The sequence below is a fragment of the Protomyctophum bolini genome (genome assembly GCF_963924005.1).
Source record: "Protomyctophum bolini genome assembly, chromosome: 4".
NCBI classification, from domain to species: Eukaryota; Metazoa; Chordata; class Actinopteri; order Myctophiformes; family Myctophidae; genus Protomyctophum; species Protomyctophum bolini.
In genome coordinates, this window is record NC_137865.1 from 42,435,779 (window position 1) to 42,456,654 (window position 20,876).

A 20,876-nucleotide genomic window follows, 5' to 3' on the forward strand; every position below is an offset into this window, starting at 1 on the left:
CCACTGTGCTTTGCATGCACCTCGTATCGAGGGAAATCAAACAAATCAAATCAAAGGCCATTTGGGATTAGACCAAGCTCAGTTTTAAAACACTTGCAAGTGCTTCTCAATCCTCTATTCAGTTCAATTTTGGCTCTCTATACTGTAAGTGTACCTGAGCAGAAGGCGGCAGACAGAATGTTTTCAGATGCTAATTTGATTTGTACATGTATAAAGTGGGCACGGGTCGCTTTCTAAGCTGTAGGCCTACAAATCTATCACATCCTGTGATCGTAGGGATGGAGCTCGTTAATTTTTATTGATAACGAACACCTTATCGAGCCGGGTCCTTATCGAGCCCACTATCAAGCTTACAGGAAGGGAAAATGCAGGACGAATTTCACGTACTTATAGGAGTGGGGACTAAATTATTACAATAAAATTATGAAGAGGCTGCAACCGCAGTGAGGGCGGATCTTCCCCAGAAACATACTGTACATTTTATCACAAATTAAATAATTAATGGAACCATAATTTACTAAACACATATCATGGAATTAAAAGAAGACTTTAAATGGGCGACTGAAAGCAAAAACTAGTATTTATGACATTTATTAAGGTAATAAAATCAAGTGTAAAGTCCAAAGGCCAAAAACTAATTCGCTTGAATGGAGAGTTTTTGCTTCTGCAGCCAGATCAGGGAGGAAATCATGGGCTATTCATATGAACTGTCACTTCATAGAACGTTTTAAATTGATGCCTGGCTTCAATTTAAAAACCGAATGCTTGCCGCCTGGTTTTGTGCCTTGGAAGCAGAATCTACAGGAATGATGAACAGACACCACCAAGATGTAGTGGTTGATTTCTGGGTTTATAGTTACTTTTGATTTTGATTTCTAGTTTTTAACTTTTTAAACCTTTTTAAATAGTTTTCTAATAAATATGTCTGTACTCTTTCTGTAAAGCGACTTTGGGTACCTAGAAAAGCGCTATATAAATCTTATATATTATTATTATTTATTATTACTGTACTACTATCAAAAATCTCCAAAAATAGCTGATCTGCAAGCTCAAACGTATCACGTTGCTGTGCATTGTGACTGCATGTCGATTATTTTTGCAGAATGTTTACATATTTTTGCCAAATGATTGCCTATTATGACATGTTCCGTCTATAAGCTCAGAACACATTGCATGGGGCACCGCCGGTGGTCTTGTGGTTAAGGCGCTGATGACTTGCTGCGTGTCACTTGAAACTTCCCATCTCTCTCTCCACTATACTATCAGGGATGTCAAACTCAAATACACGGTACGTGGGCCAAAATAAAGAAATTGGTAGAAGTCAAGGGCCGGACTGTGTTTCAACACACGGGCACCGCGGTCAGGAGGAAGTCCCAGGCAAATAGCAAAAAAGTAAATGCATTTAAAACTGAAAATGCATTATTATTAAGCTCAGTTTCCTGTTCTATGATCCTCACAAAGCAGGACTTGTAGTATTATGGTGGTCCGTGCAGTATACCAGAGGGCCAGTTCTAATACTAATTAAATATCATCCCGCGGGCCAAAGATAATTCATTCACGGGCCTGATTTGGCCCCCGGGCCTTGAGTTTGACATAATAAAATAAAAAATATCTTAAAAAAAAAAAGGAAAAACATTGCCTATACATACATAACATTGTTATAGTATGCAAGATAACTATGCCTAATTGTAACAAAATGTTACATATTCTGCTGGTACACTTTCATATCGAAATATGAAAAAGGCACTATACTTTGCCTACAAGCACTGTAGGGCCTACGTCTTAACTGTTACGATGTGAAGAGGGTTAGGACACAACAGAAAAGTAAAACACCAACCATAACTGGAAAAAATTAAAACCAACACATGTGCCATTAACCAGATTGTGTGGTGTGAAAGCCACACTGGAAACGTTTCTTGGGACAGTCAAAGCAATTATTTAAAGGGCCGTATAGGCCTACTGGTATAAACACATCAATCTCATCTTACAGGTTTGGCAATATTCATCACTGTATCATAGGCTACAGATAGACCATTTTTGCCGTTAATTGCTTCATTGTTAGAGGTTGCAATTGTTTTATGTTTGTTTAAATTTAGTAAAGTAATCAAGTCTGTAATTCAATAGATTTTCATAGCATACTGAACTGAATGGAAAGCATTGGCTTCCTCAAAGACCAAACAAGCCAAAGTATGCTTGGGAAATGGTCGAGTCGTCGTCAATAAGGTCCACATGCCAGACCACCAGCAGTGTGTTGGACAAAGTATACACAGTAAATACTCAAGTATTCAAAGATACAAATTGTGAAGTACATTTTCAGGAATTCTGTAGATCGGCTATTTTCACTATATTTGAAATATGGTAAATTCATAATGTTTGTACGCTACTTCTCCGAAAGGTAGTGGAGTCAAAAGTGAAATGTAGAGGGGTGAAAGTTAGCAGCTTGCAAAAAAACGAATACTCCAAAAATGTACTTAAGTATAGTCTACCTACTGACACCAGTATTGTCTTTTAAAGTCAAGAGATTAAGGGAGAAAAGAAAAGTACTTTTGACCCTTCTGACAAATGGGTACTGTGATCTACAAAATGTTGTGCAATGTCTCCTGTTGCTCTTTTACAAGATTATGTGGTTCTAAATCTAGAGGGCCGACAAGACTGGGCATCTGGAGGGGCCGATTAGACTAATGGTGGCCCGGCCTGGCTCAAACAAAACGAGACAGGAGCAATCATTGTCAACATCGTGACAGAGAGCAGGCTCTGCAGACATTTGAGAGCCATAATACAACCTCCGTGACGGATGAGAGGGCTTTTCAGTTTTCCACCATGGAGAGCACATGTGCACAGGTTTTGTCAGTCCAGATCTCCTGTTAAATCCACGGATGTGGGGAGGATGTGATTATAGTGTAGATCTGTTCGCGTTAGCTCAGGATGCGATGACATGATTTTGATTTGGTTTGATACAGTTCATAAACTCTGCAATGGCACAAAGCTCATGCATGCAGTACTTGCACTACATGCCTGATGATAAGGTACAAAACAATTAGACGTGAAAAATATGAAGAAAAATGGGCAGCTAGATAGGCAGCTCAGGATTTTGTGGAAAAGGTTACAGACTTTATAGGCCTTCTCTAATGCCAATATTAGAGGCTAATAATGGTAAATGGTGCATTTGTATAACACATTTAACCAAAGTGATGGCAGAGGAAAACCTGCTCATTGGGAGCAGTTAAGGATAGTGATTTGCTAAAACACTGTTTCTCAATGTCTGGTCAGGGGACCACCTGGGATCCAAATGTACCCTTTACGTACGGGTTGTAACACTGAGAGTGTACACATGGAATCATTTTTTGAGAGTTTGAACCTGTAATGGACCCATTAATGTCCATTTGGTTCCATCTCTACACTCTCAGATGGTGTCACCATCATAATCAGTCACCTTTGCTTATACTTGGCGCTACCTTTAAACAAGGTTGTATGTCTGCGTTTAGTTTACATGAAATTGTTGGCTGCATGCCATTCATGTTTGTGCCAGACAACTCAAAAACCTGTTTGAGCGTAGAATTGTTTTGTTTGAATACTGTTAAAGTTCAACCCCCACTGATTACTGAAAACATGCTACTGTACACACATTTAACGACGAAAGTAACGAGGGAAAGAATCCAGTTGAGTGCAGTGACGAGAGAGAGGGGTTGGCCACCTTCATCTGAACTTATGTTGCCGACTTGCTGTGTGTCCTCACTTTATTTGTTGATATGGTTGGTTCTCGTCATGCATTCCGTTCAATAAACATTAATGTATTGGCCCCTTTCTGTGGGAAACACGTTCAAGTTTATTTTCCCACCTTCCTCATTTATATAAGATGTTTTTCTATCTGGTTTTATAATTATTGTATTTACTACCATTCTAAAGTGTCCCATGATTTGATTTGCAAATATGTTGATAGCCATCACATAACCTAAAGTCATGCAAAAACAGTTGGGAGGTGCGTGCAAAAGTATGTAAGAGAGCACACATTCATTTTAGGAATGCTTGAGAAGGCCACCCATCAAGTAAGCTATAAACTCATGACAGCTGTATTGCATAGGAAAATGGGTTAGGGTTCGGTTCTCCAAAGTCCTTATAAATAATGTCAATGTCATAATAGATCAAACACTGTATACTCAGGTGCAGTTACCTGATACAAACCAGTCATCTTACTGGTCAGAGGCACCAGTCCAATGGTTTATTGGAATATATGAATATTTGAATAACATGAATTACAGACGTTGCAGGATGGTAAACTGAATCATGCAGGAGACACGGCATTATACACTCAAAACACTCAACACGCTACACAATGCTTCAGCTGTCTGCATCCTGATTCCTGAATGGTCTTGTATTCATCCCATTTTGGTTTGCTGAGCACACAGGAGGCTCTTTTGACTGCAACAGCCTCGCTGCTATTTGTTCAGTTAACGTCCTGCCTAGGAGCTTGGAAGACAATCTACAACCACAATATTTGTGTTGGCCACAGGGCAGCTTTGCAGGAGAGTTGTGTTGGTTAAGTGCCTTGCTTTTTAGGGCATCATGGCAGTTGTTCTGAGAGGGAGCATAGAGTTGGGCTACCGCAAGCCCCATTATCATCACATCGCAAGTTCATCCATAGAATATAAAGGGAAGCTGCTTACTACAGTAGCGCTATGTGTCACATCTACGCCAGCTCCAGCCTGAGAGCACAACGATAAGTGGGAATGGAAAAGGATGAGAAGTTTCACCCTTGTGGCTTTCAATAAGCCATTATCTGTAGGAGATAATGGCTTATTGTCCATGACGTTTTGTAATCAGTGTGAAATGTTTTCAGAATAGCAAACTAATTGCTTGTGTTGATACACAGGTTGCTGCATGGTTTCCTTGGCTATCAGTGTGTGAATGTATACAGTATGTGCACGTGCCTACACCACCAATGCACCTGTCACAAACATGTCATTCAGGAGAGCAAGAGAGTTATGATGATTTGTGTTGTAACTTGTCCTTAACAATGATTGAACTTACAAGCTAGAAGTAAACTGTAGTCTTCATTGTCTTGGATAGAATGACAACAGCAAAAATGAAAGAACACTCCTAGTAATTAGCTTGTACTGTAGTTGGCTATATTAAGAGTGTCAAATCTTATACATACAATACAACAGTAATGTACTGTATTATAATCTTTGCAGTGGTAGGCCTACCAAGTGACAGACCATGACAGATTGCCATTAATGCCTGGTGTGCGTGCAGCCGTGCAACAGAGCCCTCATTAAGGCAGTAAAGCAGGGTTCAGTCCAGGACACTAAACACAACGTCAGCCATGCATGTCCCAGCTCTCCAGGACGCCTCATGAGATTAAACCCCAGTGACCTGTAGAGTAGCAACACCATACGGACAGGCCGTTGCTTTGATGCCGCGCAGCGAGGCGTGAGGTACTTTGACTACTTTCTGCCACCGACCGCAGGGACACAATTATCCCAGCCCTGGTTTCATAAAGACAGGCCACCTACCTAGGCATATTTCCAGTGACATAAGCAGGTCTTTCGGGCAAGTGTCTAGGGGTCACGCATATGCTATAGATTAGCCTGAACTATAGCCTGAACATTTTGATGTTTTTACTGTACTCAATGACCTCCCCTAATGAGAGAGCATGTTGGAAGTTCAGTGCTCAAGTAGCCTGGCGCGCGGCCACACTTCACCCGCCCCTATTGCATATGCCCCGAGGCCCACATAGCCCAGCGCAGTGATATATTAGCATCGCAACGCCAGGCTAGTGCTCAAGAGACCTTGCAAGTACTGACTTTTTTTCCGGGTTTGCGCCAAATGGGCACGCCCCCCGAGCTTGACAAGCTACTATGATTGAAAAAAGAAATCAGACCCGTCTGAAGGTACTGTACTGTACTGTACTGTACTGTACTGTACTGTACTGTACTGTACTGTACTGTACTGTACTGTACTGTACAAGCCCTCCTCCCTGGCCTGTGTGTGTCTGTGTGTTAGGCTGTGCAACAGTGACACTTGGTGGTGAACAAACACTTCTATCACGCTATGCCAAAGTGCAGTAACACAAATAATTTAACGGATAATTTAAGTGTTGCGGTATTATTGTTGAGTGTTGTGTATGTATGTGAAATTTGAACGTAGGTCAAAGTTGATCCATTTTGATCCTAATTTGTACACCGTCAGGGTTAAATTATCACGGATGATTTGACTACTGTATGTAGTATACAGTCATATAATTTAAGGTGCTCAAAAAATGTAATATAAACTATGGTTGATTCTTTAACCCCCTTATGGCTATTGATGTAATTGATGTAATGAATCAATAAATCCCTTATGGCCACTGACGTAATTGATGTAATCGTTTAATTCCCTGTAATCGGGGGCTTAATGTAGCAAAGTGACATCGCCAGATTCGCTCTATTTGGTCAAAATCGGCATAATGGTGAAGTTACCGCCACTATCAGGACTGGGTATAATACTATAGGATTGCCGTTTCAGAATGAGATATTGTGTGTATATCACATATGTATAAACATATGAATAGTGCAGGCAGAAGGCGCACAATCCACTGTTTAGGCTGGCCATAAGCCAGTTAATAGAGAACACAAGCACGAAAGTGCCACATTGTATGCTTGTGTTCTGCATGTGTTCTGCTTATGTTATGTTTTCATGCATGATGCTGTTGGGGAAATTGTGCTGACAGGATCTGGGCGTTCAAGTTTCCTGAACACCCACATCCCGGCCAAATCCAGCATTGGCCGGGTTATTACATGGATGAAATAGGTGCTCTCTCCCTCTCTCCCAGCCTCCCCACGCTTTCTCTCTCCTCCCCCTCTCAACCCCCCCCCCCCCTCCCCCCCCTTAATACTGAAAAGAATGCAAATTGATTTACACACTAGTGAGCTGTACAGTGTTTGAGATGCCCCAGCAAAATAACAAGCAACCCTGTGCAAACCCACAGTGTGTGAGGAAATTATTTTTGGTTTGAAGTTGGTCATAAGGAGAATGTGGCCTGCATGCAGATGTGACACCAGCATTGTCTTCTAATGGAGCTTTAGTTTAAACTAAAACAGCTGTGTGTCCCTCTTTGGACTGCTAAAGCATTTAAAAATAGAATGCATTGCGAAAACGTTCTGCTGCCTGCCTTGCTGCTTCTTTAAATCAGGGTTCAACATTAATGATTGCCGGGGGAAGCAGATATGACAGATAGGTCTGCCACTTGCATGTTCTGTTTTTAATCAAGTTGCATTCTTTAGATCTTTAGACACGCACCACTGCTTAAGCCTATAGGCCTAGCGCTGCAGAACACATTTCACAACGAGATGAAACAAGGCTATCTACATACAAGCTCAAAAAAGTGTAACCGAGGCTCTAAATCAAGAGCCTGATATGGTCTGGGAATTGCAGCCGAGAGGTCCCACCTTAGTTCAGTAGTAAGGGATAGAAATGGGAGCTCTTGAGGCAGGCTATATGGGTTCAATAGTCAAAGGTGAGTAAGTCACAACAAAAGTTCCAAAGCTTAATTCTACTGGTAAACCTGCTAGGCGTATATTTATAATGTCGTGATGGCAGAGGTGACATCACCTCTGACACCATCGTTGTGATGTCGGAGCGACACTTCGTTCCTTCGTAAAACAAAAGCATCGTGGACACGTGAGCATGTAGATCGGCTATTTTCAGTGCATGACACAGCTGTGTGACAGCATAAATTACGAACGTGAGCGAAGCAAGATTAAGGCTAAACTTGATGCAGGACAATGATGGCTAATACCGACCCAATAATGTGCATATGTTCCCAATATCCTTTTTTACTGTGAGATACAATTGTGTAGCTGTAATATGTTGCATTGTGATGTGTTGTATTGAAGCTATGTAACCTTTTTAGAATATAAATGTTATTTTGTCCAATCTGTAAGGCAGAGTATGTTGATACAACTTATACAACCGGGGTGGTTGTATTTGGTCTCCCTGCTCATCTATTGAGACATTTAGATCATGTGTCCGGTTTGACACGATCCTTGACAAGAATTGACACAATCACGTTTCTGGACCTTTTTCTTTGACCTTTTGACGTCACGGTCAAAATTCAATCTCGACTATACAGCAGTAGTCGAGATTGAGGTCATACATCTATCATGCATCTGTCCTACATTAGTGTGACGAGTTATTGGACAAAGACAGAGTAGGAGATATGACCCCCAGCCTGCCTGTCGCTTTATTATTATTGTGTTTGGATAGGAGTGAATCTCTTGCTGCTGGTCTGTCACCCCTGACTGCCCCTGTAACAGGCCAGCAGGCCTCCCTAGTCTCACGTATAGCCAGACAACTATTCCACAATCTCTGAATGCTACGTATATAGAGGAGGAGGGTTCACATCCGATGTATCGCTTGATCATCAAAAAAACTTCCGTGCTCCAGACTGTATTCCGGGATTATTTGAAAACTGTGGGAGGCAACAGTCTGGCCACACGAGACTAGGGCCTCCCTGAAACCTGGAATATTATCACCACTGAAACATAAGAAAGGAAGGGGTGCACTTTTTCTTGACCAACTACCAGTAGTTTCTTTTTGAGTCCTCGCCGATACAGTACAAGCTATCTACAAGCATTTTCACAGTACTCATTTGAGCCTTTGTTGTACCATAAACACTAAAATGATACTACTCGATCATTAGGCCTACTAATGGCCTCTCAGTCGTTTAACAGCCTGTCACGCTGGGTTATAGGATCAGTGTCACGTCTCTCTTGGTTTTGTGTGTGTGTGTGTGTGTGTGTGTGTGTGTGCAGTGTGCGTGTGCGCACGCATGCGTGCTTGCTTGCATGTGTGTACGTGTGCATGTGCGTGCACAGTTGCACACGTGCCTGCGTGCGTGTAAATTGTCTTCTAAAGTGTGCGGCCCAGTGCGGGCGTTGCACAACAACAGGCTAAAACACATGAATGCATTGTCCGATTGACCCCAAATGTCAGTGTTTATCGCATAAACATTTTTTTTTTTTTTAAATCAATCTTCACCAAATTATACACATGATCTCGGGAGTCATGTGAAAATGAGCGTTAAACAGCTTTTTGATATGGCATGTACTGTTTGCCTGTAATTAGCTTCCAAAATTTGTGTGAGGGGGGCTTATTTTTAGCAAAGAACAGCATAACCACTGAACACAGCATCCAATCAACCTCAAATTGTAATCACATGGTGTTGTCCATAGAGCACATATGCAAAGGCGCTTTCCTTTCACATCTGACAGTTTGGTGGCACCACAAACACCCCCATGACTTCCTCTGGTCCAGACGGCTGCGACCCATGACCCATGACCCATGACCCAAGATTCATTCAAGATTCTAGTACCTAGTGTTGATTTTGTCGACTAAAACTATGATGAAAATCACACCCGTGTGAACCGAGTGGTGCAACTCCCCTCTCCCCCCCCCCCCCCCTCCTCTCTCTCTTTCTCTCTCTCTCTCTCATATTAGCAGGCAACAGTGCAGCACTGTCTCTCTCTCTGTTTCTGGCACAACAGCGCCCCTACTGGTACTCATTATACTGGTGCTCATTAATGAACACATAGGTGAATACATAGGTGAACACGGGAACACGGACATTGCTGTTCCTTGGAGTGGTTGCACCACTCAAAAAAGTTTTTTCACAGACGAAAACGAAAAATAAGAACTAAGCTACAGTATGATGACTAAAACTATGATCAGATATACTAGAGTGGTGACCGTTGGGCACTGACTGGCCTACTTGGAACGATGCCTCACCCTGCAGTTATTATGTATGTGTCCCTTTTATGCCCATATATGGAGTTCTTGTAACGTTGGACGTTGGAGATCCATGACCCACCCGGCTATGCCCGTTGTCAATATATGGAGATTTCTGTATCTCTCTCTCTGTGTCCTATATATGGAGTTCTGTGTCCCATTGAACCCGTGTCAGAGCACCCGTTCCACCCAGAGCCTTGGTTCCACCCATCTGCCTGTGTCCCTTTTATGCCCCTATATGGAGATTTCTGTATCTGTCTCCCATGTGTCCCTTTATTCCTATATATGGAGTTCTGTGTCAGGCATGCCCAAATATGGAGTGTTGTGATGTCAGAACAGGCCAGCTCCATATATGGGGCCTGTCCAGAGCCCAGGCAGAGGCCTTTTGTGGCGGTTCTGGACAACCGTGGGTCCGATCGGTGGGGCAAACAGTTACTCACGTTACTCGAGTTACGTGCATTACAGCCGGACAGACAGACAGACAGACAGACAGACAGAGACGTGGTGCATTTACAGAACAACAAATGGCAACTAGACTAAAATGTTAGTGAGGAACTAGTGCAGAAGAGATTCAGTAGAACTAAAAGACAAGTGTGCAGGTGTCACTCTCCGAAAATAGAGCTCACAACATTTCGCACTGTGACTAAAACTGTCAAACTGGTTTATACTGTGTAAGTCAGAGACAACCCAGTGAACCATATTTCTTTTGGGTTCACTTCATTTATATCATTTGGATCGTCTCACAGCAGGCTGTGAGCCACTTGGCTCGTACAGTATAGGTTATAATCTGACCTGACATTTTTAGTGGCTCACATACAGTAGTTACCATGGACACTGGGCACAATCTACAAAGATTGTAGGTCTGCTATTTTGGATTTTCTTTTTTAAATGTGGCGCAAATCTTTGAATATTCTTTCAGATCAAATCTTTGCTTCTGGGTGGTCCCTGGAACAACATATTTTCAGATGGGGGTTGGCGGCCAATTACATATATTTGGGGGTCCTTGACATGAAAATGTTTGAGAACAACTGACGTAGAAACATGGGTTTTTCAGAAAACTGTCAGAATTTAGAAGACATTTGTAGGATCGTCCTCAGGTCTAAATGGGTTAAATACTTGCAGCCGTCACTTCAGGTTATGGGAACGATAATCTTTGCAAGTTGGTTTTTAAGTGGTGCAACCACTTCCTTAAGTGACTTTGTGTGTGGCTGGGTGGGTGGCTGGCTGGGTGCGCACAGGTGGTTTTTCACCACCTGTGTGCAACCTAACACACACACAAACACACACACACACACACACACACACACACACACACACACACACACACACACACACACATATTAACTGTATGGTGATTTCGGGTGTGCCAGTACAGTACAGTACAGTACAGTAGAGGGACCCCCACACCGTAACTCTGTCATTTCTCAACCGTTTCGGACGCGGGGCGGCTCGCTGGAATCAGGACGGCCCCCCCCAAACCCCGGGGACCCCCACACGGAGTTGCACCACTTACTTCACACGGGCGTGATTCTTTCTTTTTTTACTGCCGGCGAGCAGAAAGATTGCTACACAGTTCACTAAAATACTCTGAATTGATGAAGGCATGCATTTGAGAAAGCAAGGGTTTCTTCAACTTTCTTGCCATCGGGCGTACTTAACCGATGCCAAGTATTTATATAGCCTGGTATCTCTGGCACGTTCCAGGGCCCCCTGTCTAGGTCATGGCCCTCTGAATCATTCAGGGTTTCCCCGGGCGCCCCCGGGGGCAGTGAACCTGTCTCATGGAAGAACAGCAGTGCATATGGCGTGTATCACTCCGACATCGCATCCTGCTGAGGATATCACTAAGTTGACCCCGTTTTGTGTAACAATCTATGTCACGTGGAAAACTGTGAATTATGAGGGACAGAGAGAGAGAGAGAGAGAGAGATAGAGAGAGAGAGAGAGAGAGAGAGAGAGAGAGAGAGAGAGAGAGAGAGAGAGAGAGTGAGCGAGAAGCACTCAACACCATATCAATACCATTATGGAAACACTTAATTTTGTATATATTTAAGTGATGTAGCAGCTCTGTGCTCAGCATGAAGCGTCCACACTCCACAGACATGAAAAGTAGTTACTCTTGTGCCCCATTGCCCCCGCCAGCGGGGGCAGCGGCTGTCCACCTCTGAACAGCGCTCAGCGGGTCAATGGAGACCCCAATTGGTCTCCGGTTCCAACTCCGATGTTGGGGATTTACCCCCTTTACCCCGCTGGGGTTTAAGAGGTTTATTAAGTCATTTTCCTATCACAGTTGATGCTTGCATAGCGGAGGCACACATGTCTAAACTTCTGGCTGGAGTCCTTTGTGTACAATCTAAGCATACCGTTATGAGAGTAAATTGTCAGTATAGAGCAGGGGTCTTCAACGTTTTTCAACCCAAGGACACCCTATAGCTGAGAGAGAGACAGATGAAACAGGGACCCCCACTATATAGTTATATGTATTGTATCATATAGAATTCATAGTGTTGGATTCATGTTGTATTTTCAAGATTTTACCTATAGCCGGCGTTGTGCGCTTTTAGATCTGCTACTTTTGGGGAAAGTTCTCCTCAGAATCAGGATGCTATTATCAATAATTAAACACAAGAGGTCTCAGGCCTCATTCACACGTATCAAACACCAATCAAGCAAATGTTTGGTCGTTTTTTTTGTTTTCTTTGGCCACCACAATGCTTTTCCAATGTTCCAATGGGTCACATGGTTTGACCAAACATTTTTGTTTGATGGAGGGGGAGGGGCAGAACACCACCAGCGATCAGCAATCAAACACAAATGTTTGGTCAAACCATGTGACTCCCATTGGAAAAGCATTGTGGTGGCCTAAAAAAACAAGGAAACGACCAAACATTTTTTTGCTTTATTGCTGTTTGGTACGTGTGAACGAGGTCTCAGCGTTACCGGGTATTTTATAATGGCTGAGAGGCGTAGAGAGACCCGACCCTCTCAGACATTATAAAATACCCGGTAACCTGAGACCTTTAGTTGCTTATTGCTTTTCTAAAACAGTTACAAACATATATACAGTATATATAGCAATATTAACCTCATAAAACTATTCCTAATTCACAAAAGTAGCTACACTTTGCGCCGCTTTGCGCCCACCAGAGCGAGCCACACTTCCTTGTTGTTACTCGGCCAGTCTCTGTGACGGGGGAATAGGAGGCGCTTGATGTCTTTACAAGGCCGCCCGGAGCCACACGTTCACAGTCATATGAGCGCGGGTGGTGCTTAGACGCCCGCACGGCCTGGGTTTGTAAGGCAATCAAGTGCTCCCCTTCCCCAGTTCAGCTACAGAGCTGCGGGATCAATGCAACGCAGCTGGGAATGATATAAAGTGATCGAAGGTGTGGATTATCGTGAGATTTACTCAAGCCCTCAGTGTGGCTCTCCAACGTTGGGCCCTAGTTAGTGGTAAGAGGAGGGACTGCAGGCGGACCCGTGGAGTTATGATGAGAAAACCCTGTGCAGCTGGAGTTTAACACTGAGCGCCCGTTTGCACTTCCGCAACGTCGTTTCCAGTCATCCCGGTTCTCCATACATCCGGCCAGTTCGTTGGTACTTTGCACTCCTGCATCGCTCTTGAGTACATCCACATTATGTTAGCGTGGGACGTCCCCGTGATCGATGCCCGTGTGTTGCTTCCCAGAGCACCAGTTTGCTGGCTGGCAGTTCTTGATGCCTTTGTTAGTGTCCCGCTTGTCTCATTCTCCTGGCTGCTATTTTCTGGCTCACCCTTGGTGGTATTCCCTCATACAGAGTCTTGTTAGTAACATGTACTGTCTTGCTGATGTTAAGTACTGCACGCAGCATTCTGGTGTAGCACCCGTCAAGGGACTTCTGCAGGGTTGGCTTCAGGGTCCAGCATTCACTGCCGTATAGGAGAACAGACTCCACTGTTGCGTAGAAGAAGCTGAGTTTGATTTGTCGGGGGAGATTGGAGTTCCATACACTGGTCATGCCATGCAGGGCCCTCCATGCAAGTGCCAAGAGCCAATCAGAATCAAGTATTGGGACTAACCGTTTTAGAAAGACTAAAAAAATCCTCTCATTTGTCCGTCCTGTAGTAACTCTCTCGGAGGACCCCCTAGCGGTCCCGGACCCCCTGTTAAAACTCACTCAGTGCCATAGGACGCCTTTGGACTTATAGACCCCTGCTATATAACCCATTTTGACCTGGGAACGATTCAGCAAATGTCTAAATCCTGACTGTTTTCTTGAAAAAGCTATGTTTTTCTATGTCAGTCGTTCTCAAACACTTTCATGTCACTTTTCACGATTCTTCAAAAATAGCAGACCTACAAGCTCATAGCGCGGCACCGAGTGCCGCGCTACGAGCTTGTAGATCTGCTATTTTTCAATAGCTAAAGCATTACATAATGCAACACCAAAATGGGTTAAGCATAATAGTATGATGAGTACTTTGACATTGGCATCTTTATTAATAATACAAATTAAATACCGGTATGTTATTATCAAAAGCCATAAACTTATTTCCATTGATATTGGTATGTGCAAATGAATTTGTGTTGCATCACATCATGACACAGTATGAGTTTGCAGTATGAGCATATTGTATGAGAGTACAGTCTCAGTTGGCAGTCAGGGCTGTCACGAATAACAATTTTAATTAATTGTCACACAAATAATTGCGATTTTGCTACTTTGGAAAAAAGTTTGAAAATGTATGGACATCGGAACATGTAAATGATTGACGAATATGCAAAAATAATAGCCATTATCACAAATAATTGTGACAGGCCAATTTGAGGTATGAGCGTTCTATATGAGAGTACAGTATGAGACCGTTGTGTGGACTCAAACGTTGCAGAGCACCTGCCATTAATTTGGAGATAAGTAGTTGTGTTTGGATACTTTACACTACAGTGTACACAGTGTACAGTATTAGTGTAAATTATTTTCACATCACATCCTTTAATCCCCCGAGGCTTACTTACTGTACAAATATCAACCAAGGAAACCGTGCACAGATGGTTTCTTCATGATTAGCATTCTGTTAAACGTTACATGCACGCATAGTGTTTGTGTGCAGAAACGGTGGCACAAACAACACCAGCCAATGACAGACGAGACGATGACGAGACGATGTTTCAAATTAACTGGAGACACACTGAAATAGATTTTTTTTTTTTGCTCAGTCCAAATAGTTATTTATTTCATTTATCTAATTTGGCCAAAAACGTCATGTGGCTAATGAGACATGGGATGCCTTGCATTTGCCCAGACATGTCTGCCAGGGTTGGCACTCTAACCTCCAATGACGTTAAAAGTATTTTGCGTAATTCTTTTCAACATAGCGACATCCTACTCTCTCTGCATGCGGGCCATTGTTTTATCATTTCAGGGCATAATTGTAGGTCATCCCTTTACCCAAGAGTTAATTGGTTCGGGAGCTTGTGTTAAGTGAAACTTAACTAACCCCCCCCCCCCCCCCCCCTTTCTAGAGTTGTAAACAAAAAAAAAAACAGGAAAGCAAAGTGTCACATAACAAGGTTACTAGTTAGATTTAACGTTCTGGGAAGCAGATTGTCTCCGTCCCCAGAGACAGACCAAGTTAGGAGTGAGGCTGCCTTTCATCCTGTCTCCTAAATACTATACAGCAGGCGCTCTTAATCCAGAGCGATTTACAAGCGATTTGCGATTTATAAGCAAGAACAACACATGGTAATACATCAAATCCATATAAGTACATTTTAACCATGATTGTTACAAAACCTCTATAGCCCTGGGCTTAATACATTACATGTGCGGACAAATGCGCACCAAGCGTGCATGTGTATCATGTGCATAAAATGACCTCCGGGGGTTAGGTTGGAGTCGCGAGTCAATGGCAGCATTAGTTTGGGAACCCATGCACTATGTAAGGGATATAAAAGGGATATTAAACCCATTTTGGGCGGGAAACCCTTTTGGTGCTATTGAAAAATAGCAGATCTACAAGCTCATAGTGCGCCACCGAGTGGCGCGCTACGAGCTTGTACAGTAGGTCTGCTATTTTTGAAAAAGTCGAAGACAGACTGACATAGAAACATGTAGCTTTTTCAGAAAACTGTCAGGATGTAGAAGACATTTTTAGAATCTGATCTCAGGTCAAAATGGGTTAACCACCTCCGCTTCGCGTCGTTGGTTAATCACCCTGGTCGGTGTATTATCTCCCAACAATGACCAGCTAGCCAGACATTATCCCACCTATTACACGGCTACTCACATAAAATAATACATTGACAGTTGCCACAAAATGGCTTTTAGTATTAAAGCTTACCAAAGGCCAGAGTCTTGAGATGTCATCTGTCACAGGGCTGACGACAAATTCACTGGAATAGACTCCAAGCGTGATGAACAGCAGCAAATGGACACAGACGCGTATCCAAATCTGAAAAGTTAGAGGGACAGCAGATGTTCAGACAAATGCAGTATAGTCACGTATCTGGGAGCGGGATCTAGCGGGATCTAAAAAATGGTTTTTATTTAGGCTTATTTAGCATACAGAATATGTCCGCGGGTATTCCCGCTCAAGAAAGTAGTTCCTTTTAAAAGTTGCACCGGGCCGGCACCTCTTTTACGGCGCTGATGCGGAAGTGCGGATTGATATGAGCCGAGTGCTCTGAGGCAGGCTTTATCAAGAACTAACACCGCGCTCAATTCAGCGATTGTCCAATCAGAATCAAGCATTCAACCAAGCTGTGTGTGTGTAATAAAGAGTGCTATATCTATACATAAAATGCAATCTAAGCTACATAAGTTTTAGTCCTATGCATTCAACTGTGTATTTTGAACTGGATATTGTACGTGAGCAGCAACCGCACATTAAAGTACCCCTCGATGGATTTGATTGTTTAATAACCCATTCTGACCTGAGATCAGATTCATACGAGGTTTCCCACTGGACACACACTGGTTTGATTAACCCATTCTGACCTGAGATCAGATTAAAAAAATGTCAGTCGTTCTTCGACTTTTCAAAAATAGCAGACCTACAAGCTCGTAGCGCGCCACTCGGTGGCGCGCTATGAGCTTGTAGATCTGCTATTTTTCAATAGCTAAAGCATAACATGATGCCGACACCAAAACGGGTTCCCGGTCAGAATGGGTTAACCGTTGTTTATTATCCAGCAATGTGCAGCAACATACCACTATTTGGAAAAAGTATTATCCAGCATGCTATGTTCCCCGTTTGTCTGTTTTCTTCCACCTATAATCATTATTATTAATGAGTCAGTAGGGTTCAAGTGGTTGAAGGTTTGATTTGTTTTCATAAGCTAGAGAAGTGACACAGAATTGAATTAGGCCCTCGGGTTTTTACTTTGATCGACGCAGTATCCTGCTTCTGATGGATTATTGTCCTCTTCTCTTCCCGTGTGTGGTGAAAAGTGATACGAGAGACATTAGAGGTGAATGGAAGCTTGCCAAGTTAAAGCCTCAAAACGTGGGTATAGACAACTAGGTAACTCTTCCCCATTGTCACGGTGATCCAAGGGGGGTAGGACCCAAATGCAGAACAGAGAGGCCGAAGAGTTCAAATGCAAACAGTGCATTAACAGAGACTGGAGTATAAATACACACAGGGATAACAGGGCACAGGTGAACATAACTTAAAATCAAGACGGGATTGGCTAAGAGACTAACAGGACACAGGTGGAGAAAACTAATAATCACAGGTGGTGAGACAAGGCAGGAAAACGGTAACAAGGCATACAGGAAACAATACTACAAAATAAAAGCACACAACAGAAAACATTCATCAAAACTAGGAACAAGGACCACTATAGGGACCACGGATTGTGACACCCATGACCACCAGGGTTTGACATGTCCTTGAGCAAGGCAGTCATCCCTGCAACTGTTTCTGTTAAGCTGTTCTATGGCGAAAAGTAGCGTAGGGATGTGTAGTTGTCTGTGTCAGTAACCCAAGTACCAAAGTGATTTTGTGCTTATTGCATCACTAAGAAACAAACATATTGATGAAATAAATCCTGTGTGTCCACTGTCCAGTAAACCCCTTCTGAATATATAGTCTGACAACTGCACTGGGTTGCCAGCTTCTTCCAGACAGCCTTGTGTACGATGTTTTTCTCCCTGGCACCGAACCTTTCCCCTTAATCCCCTCTTGAGCTGTTCTTCTTTGGTTCATTACGTTGGCGGTTTACTCTCAGTATTGTCATTGTTTTTGAGTGGGGATCTATGATGCCGCTAATCCCATACTGAGAGAGGTGCAGTTGCATAACATGCTCAGACTTGAATACAACAGACAGGGCCCAGGGGTATGGCTGCCTACTGGAGAGAAGCATATTATTATCCTATAATGCTGTGCTTTTTAGTTATAGTTATTCTATTTATAGTGACTTATAGGAATAGACTATGTGACAACCAGGTGTAGTCTGGTGACGCCCAGAGAGACGGTTGACAGCCGTGAGCAGTATGGGTTAGCGCCCCAGCCTGTATCCTCCGTGAGGAGGAAGCCCAAAAACCCTTGGTGAGGCCTTTAGGAGGGCCATTATAATCCACCACTCCTGAATGAAGTGCCTGGTGCTGGGTAGAGTAGTCCCGGAGCAACGGATTGTGTGGCCTTGGTCTTGCCCTAATGGGACTGATCGAGGGTAGCTACTGGGACGTAAGTCGGGACTTGACCCCGGCTGGGTCACCTGAGTGAGGGGTATGATGTTTCGAGAGACCCGAAACCCCCGATGACCTTGGGATACATCACTGAGGATAAGTCCCAGGTGCATCCATGCGATCTATTTGTAGTTATGGTTCATGATTCTCAGGGCCTCTGTTGCCACCTTTGGCAGTGGACTATCAATTAAAGCAGTTTTTAGTATCAGTCTGCACAGCAACATCCAGAATGTCAGTTTTTGTCAGGTGAAACTAATGAAAACTAATGAAAGCTCATGATATGTAAGTGAACCTAGTCATCCTATAGTTTACCATTATCATATTGTCCTATTGGGGGACATATCAGAGCTTTTCTACCGTTTCCAGAACATTTGCGCCAAAGTGCACATGGCTGTGATCTTCTGGCACGTGCTCGGGAGTCCGACACAAAGGCATGGGATTCATATTAAATATCCTGTGGGTAAACTAACACTCCAGATTGTAATTGCTGCAGATGAGCCAGAGGCTAATGATGAATTGGATTTAAAAGCATGTGTCTTGTCAAGGAAGGGAATACCAAATCGTCACCTTTTTAAACTAATGGCCTAAGTAATTTTGTGAGGAAAATGACCTTTTGGCTCAAGTCAGCTCCTCACTTTCATTCTTAAAGCCTGGCGGCCCAGATGGCAAAGTCACGGCCACTTTGAGTCTAGATTCTAGAACAGCCAGAAAAGCTTCATTCAAAGATGTCAGGTTGCACACTGGCTCATTGTGAAATGCAACGGTAGCCAGGAGGAGTGATGTCACATGCTCTTGATTCTCTGTGTTTCGGAGGTGTTTGTATAGTATAGTATGTATACATGCTCCTTTAGTCTTTTGAAATATCACCTTGAAAATCTATTCCATTGTATTATATTTATTACATTGTGTTTGCGAACATAAAGACAATTAATGATTGGTCTTATTATCCATAAGGCTATACCCTCTGCCATACGCTACATGTACCGGCGTACATGTAGCGTATTCCCGCTCCCAGATACATGACTGTACTGTATTTGTCTGAACATCTGCTACATGTAGCGTATTCCCACTCCCAGATACGTGACTGTACTGCATTTGTCTGAACATCTGCTGTCCCTCTAACTTTTCAGATTTGGATACGCGTCTGTGTCCATTTTCTGCTGATCATCACGCTTGGAGGCTATTCCAGTGAATTTGTCGTCAGCCCTGTGACAGATGACATCTCAAGACTCTGGCCTTTGGTAAGCTTTAATACTACAAACTTTAATACTACACCCCCGCCCATTTTTCCCAAAATGTTTTACAGAAAGTGTTAAAGTTGTGGCCACACCCACCAGTATACCTGGTTTTCAACTTTGCACCGCCCAACCACGCCAACCGCTGTTGTATGATAATGGAGGAGGGGTTAGGGGAGGGGATGGCCTTAATGTGTCACTAAAGCAGTGTATTTTGATTGGGCCTTTTGACTCAAAGGCTTTTGGTAAGAAACCAAAAACACAAAGGGGAAAATTATAACCACACACAGGGGTCTGTTCGAGTAATGTTAGTCATAGACACATACAAAACAGAAAAAGTACAAAACTATGACACTCCATCTTTAACTAAATTAAGCCTTTTTCTATTATGTATTAGCCATGTCGTTTTTAGCTGAGGTATTGTATACAGAAGTGATCAAACCTTTCATCTTTCAGTGATAGAGTGTTCTCTCTACTCTATCACTCTAATTAACGAATGGAACAAATGTTCAACATTGTCACTTCAAACCAGGTCAATGGTGGCCATTTTATCATGACTGAATTCAATAACCATAAAGATTAATAAGTTACGATGCATAAATTGGCAACCATAACTGTCGCAGTGTTGTAATCGCTACTCTTCTACACCACCCGTCTTCATTATCAAATGACACATTAATCCATGACAGAAATGATACGTTTCTGAAATCTTGATGTATAAATTACGAACCATCCAGACCTACCTGGTGGTCTCTAGGTCTAGGACAGGCCTGCTTTCTGTCCCCAGAGAAAAACTAAAAACTAAACCAGCAAAAGCTGAGATTGATTTTTATGCTCCACATAACACACTGACCCAAAATGAAAGGTTTACCTAAATCAAACCTGATTTCGGTTTGCAGCTGAATTATATTGACGGTTTTTGTTTTTGCACATCTCTCTGCTGCACTGCATGTGTTTCTTTAGGACTATTTGCTTTTCTTAATATTTCTTAAGACCAAGGCCACACAATCCGACTGGTGCAACGTCTCACCAGGTCCACTCCTGCTCTCACCAGGCCCAGGACCTGTGCGTTGCACCAGACTCCCAGCACCGGTCACTTCATTCAGGAGTGGTGGATTATTATAATGGCCCTCCTAAAGGCCTCACGGAGGGTTTTTGGGGCTTCCTCCTCACGGAGGACACAGGCTGGGGCGCTAACCCATA

At 43.1% G+C, this 20,876-nt stretch overlaps 1 protein-coding gene across 2 annotated transcripts in view; it reads left to right on the forward strand.

The window, feature by feature from the left end:
• The window catches only part of kitlga (kit ligand a), a 46,620-nt gene that overhangs the window by 15,511 nt on the left and 10,233 nt on the right, over positions 1 to 20,876 (forward strand). For both annotated transcript variants that reach the window (XR_013963985.1, XM_080762437.1), the window contains exon 2: positions 19,569 to 19,679. Coding sequence is in view for 1 of the 2 variants with exons in the window: in XM_080762437.1 (XP_080618563.1) it covers positions 19,569 to 19,679 (111 nt within the window). In the remaining variant the exon portion in view is untranslated. The remainder of the gene's footprint in view (positions 1 to 19,568; positions 19,680 to 20,876) is intronic.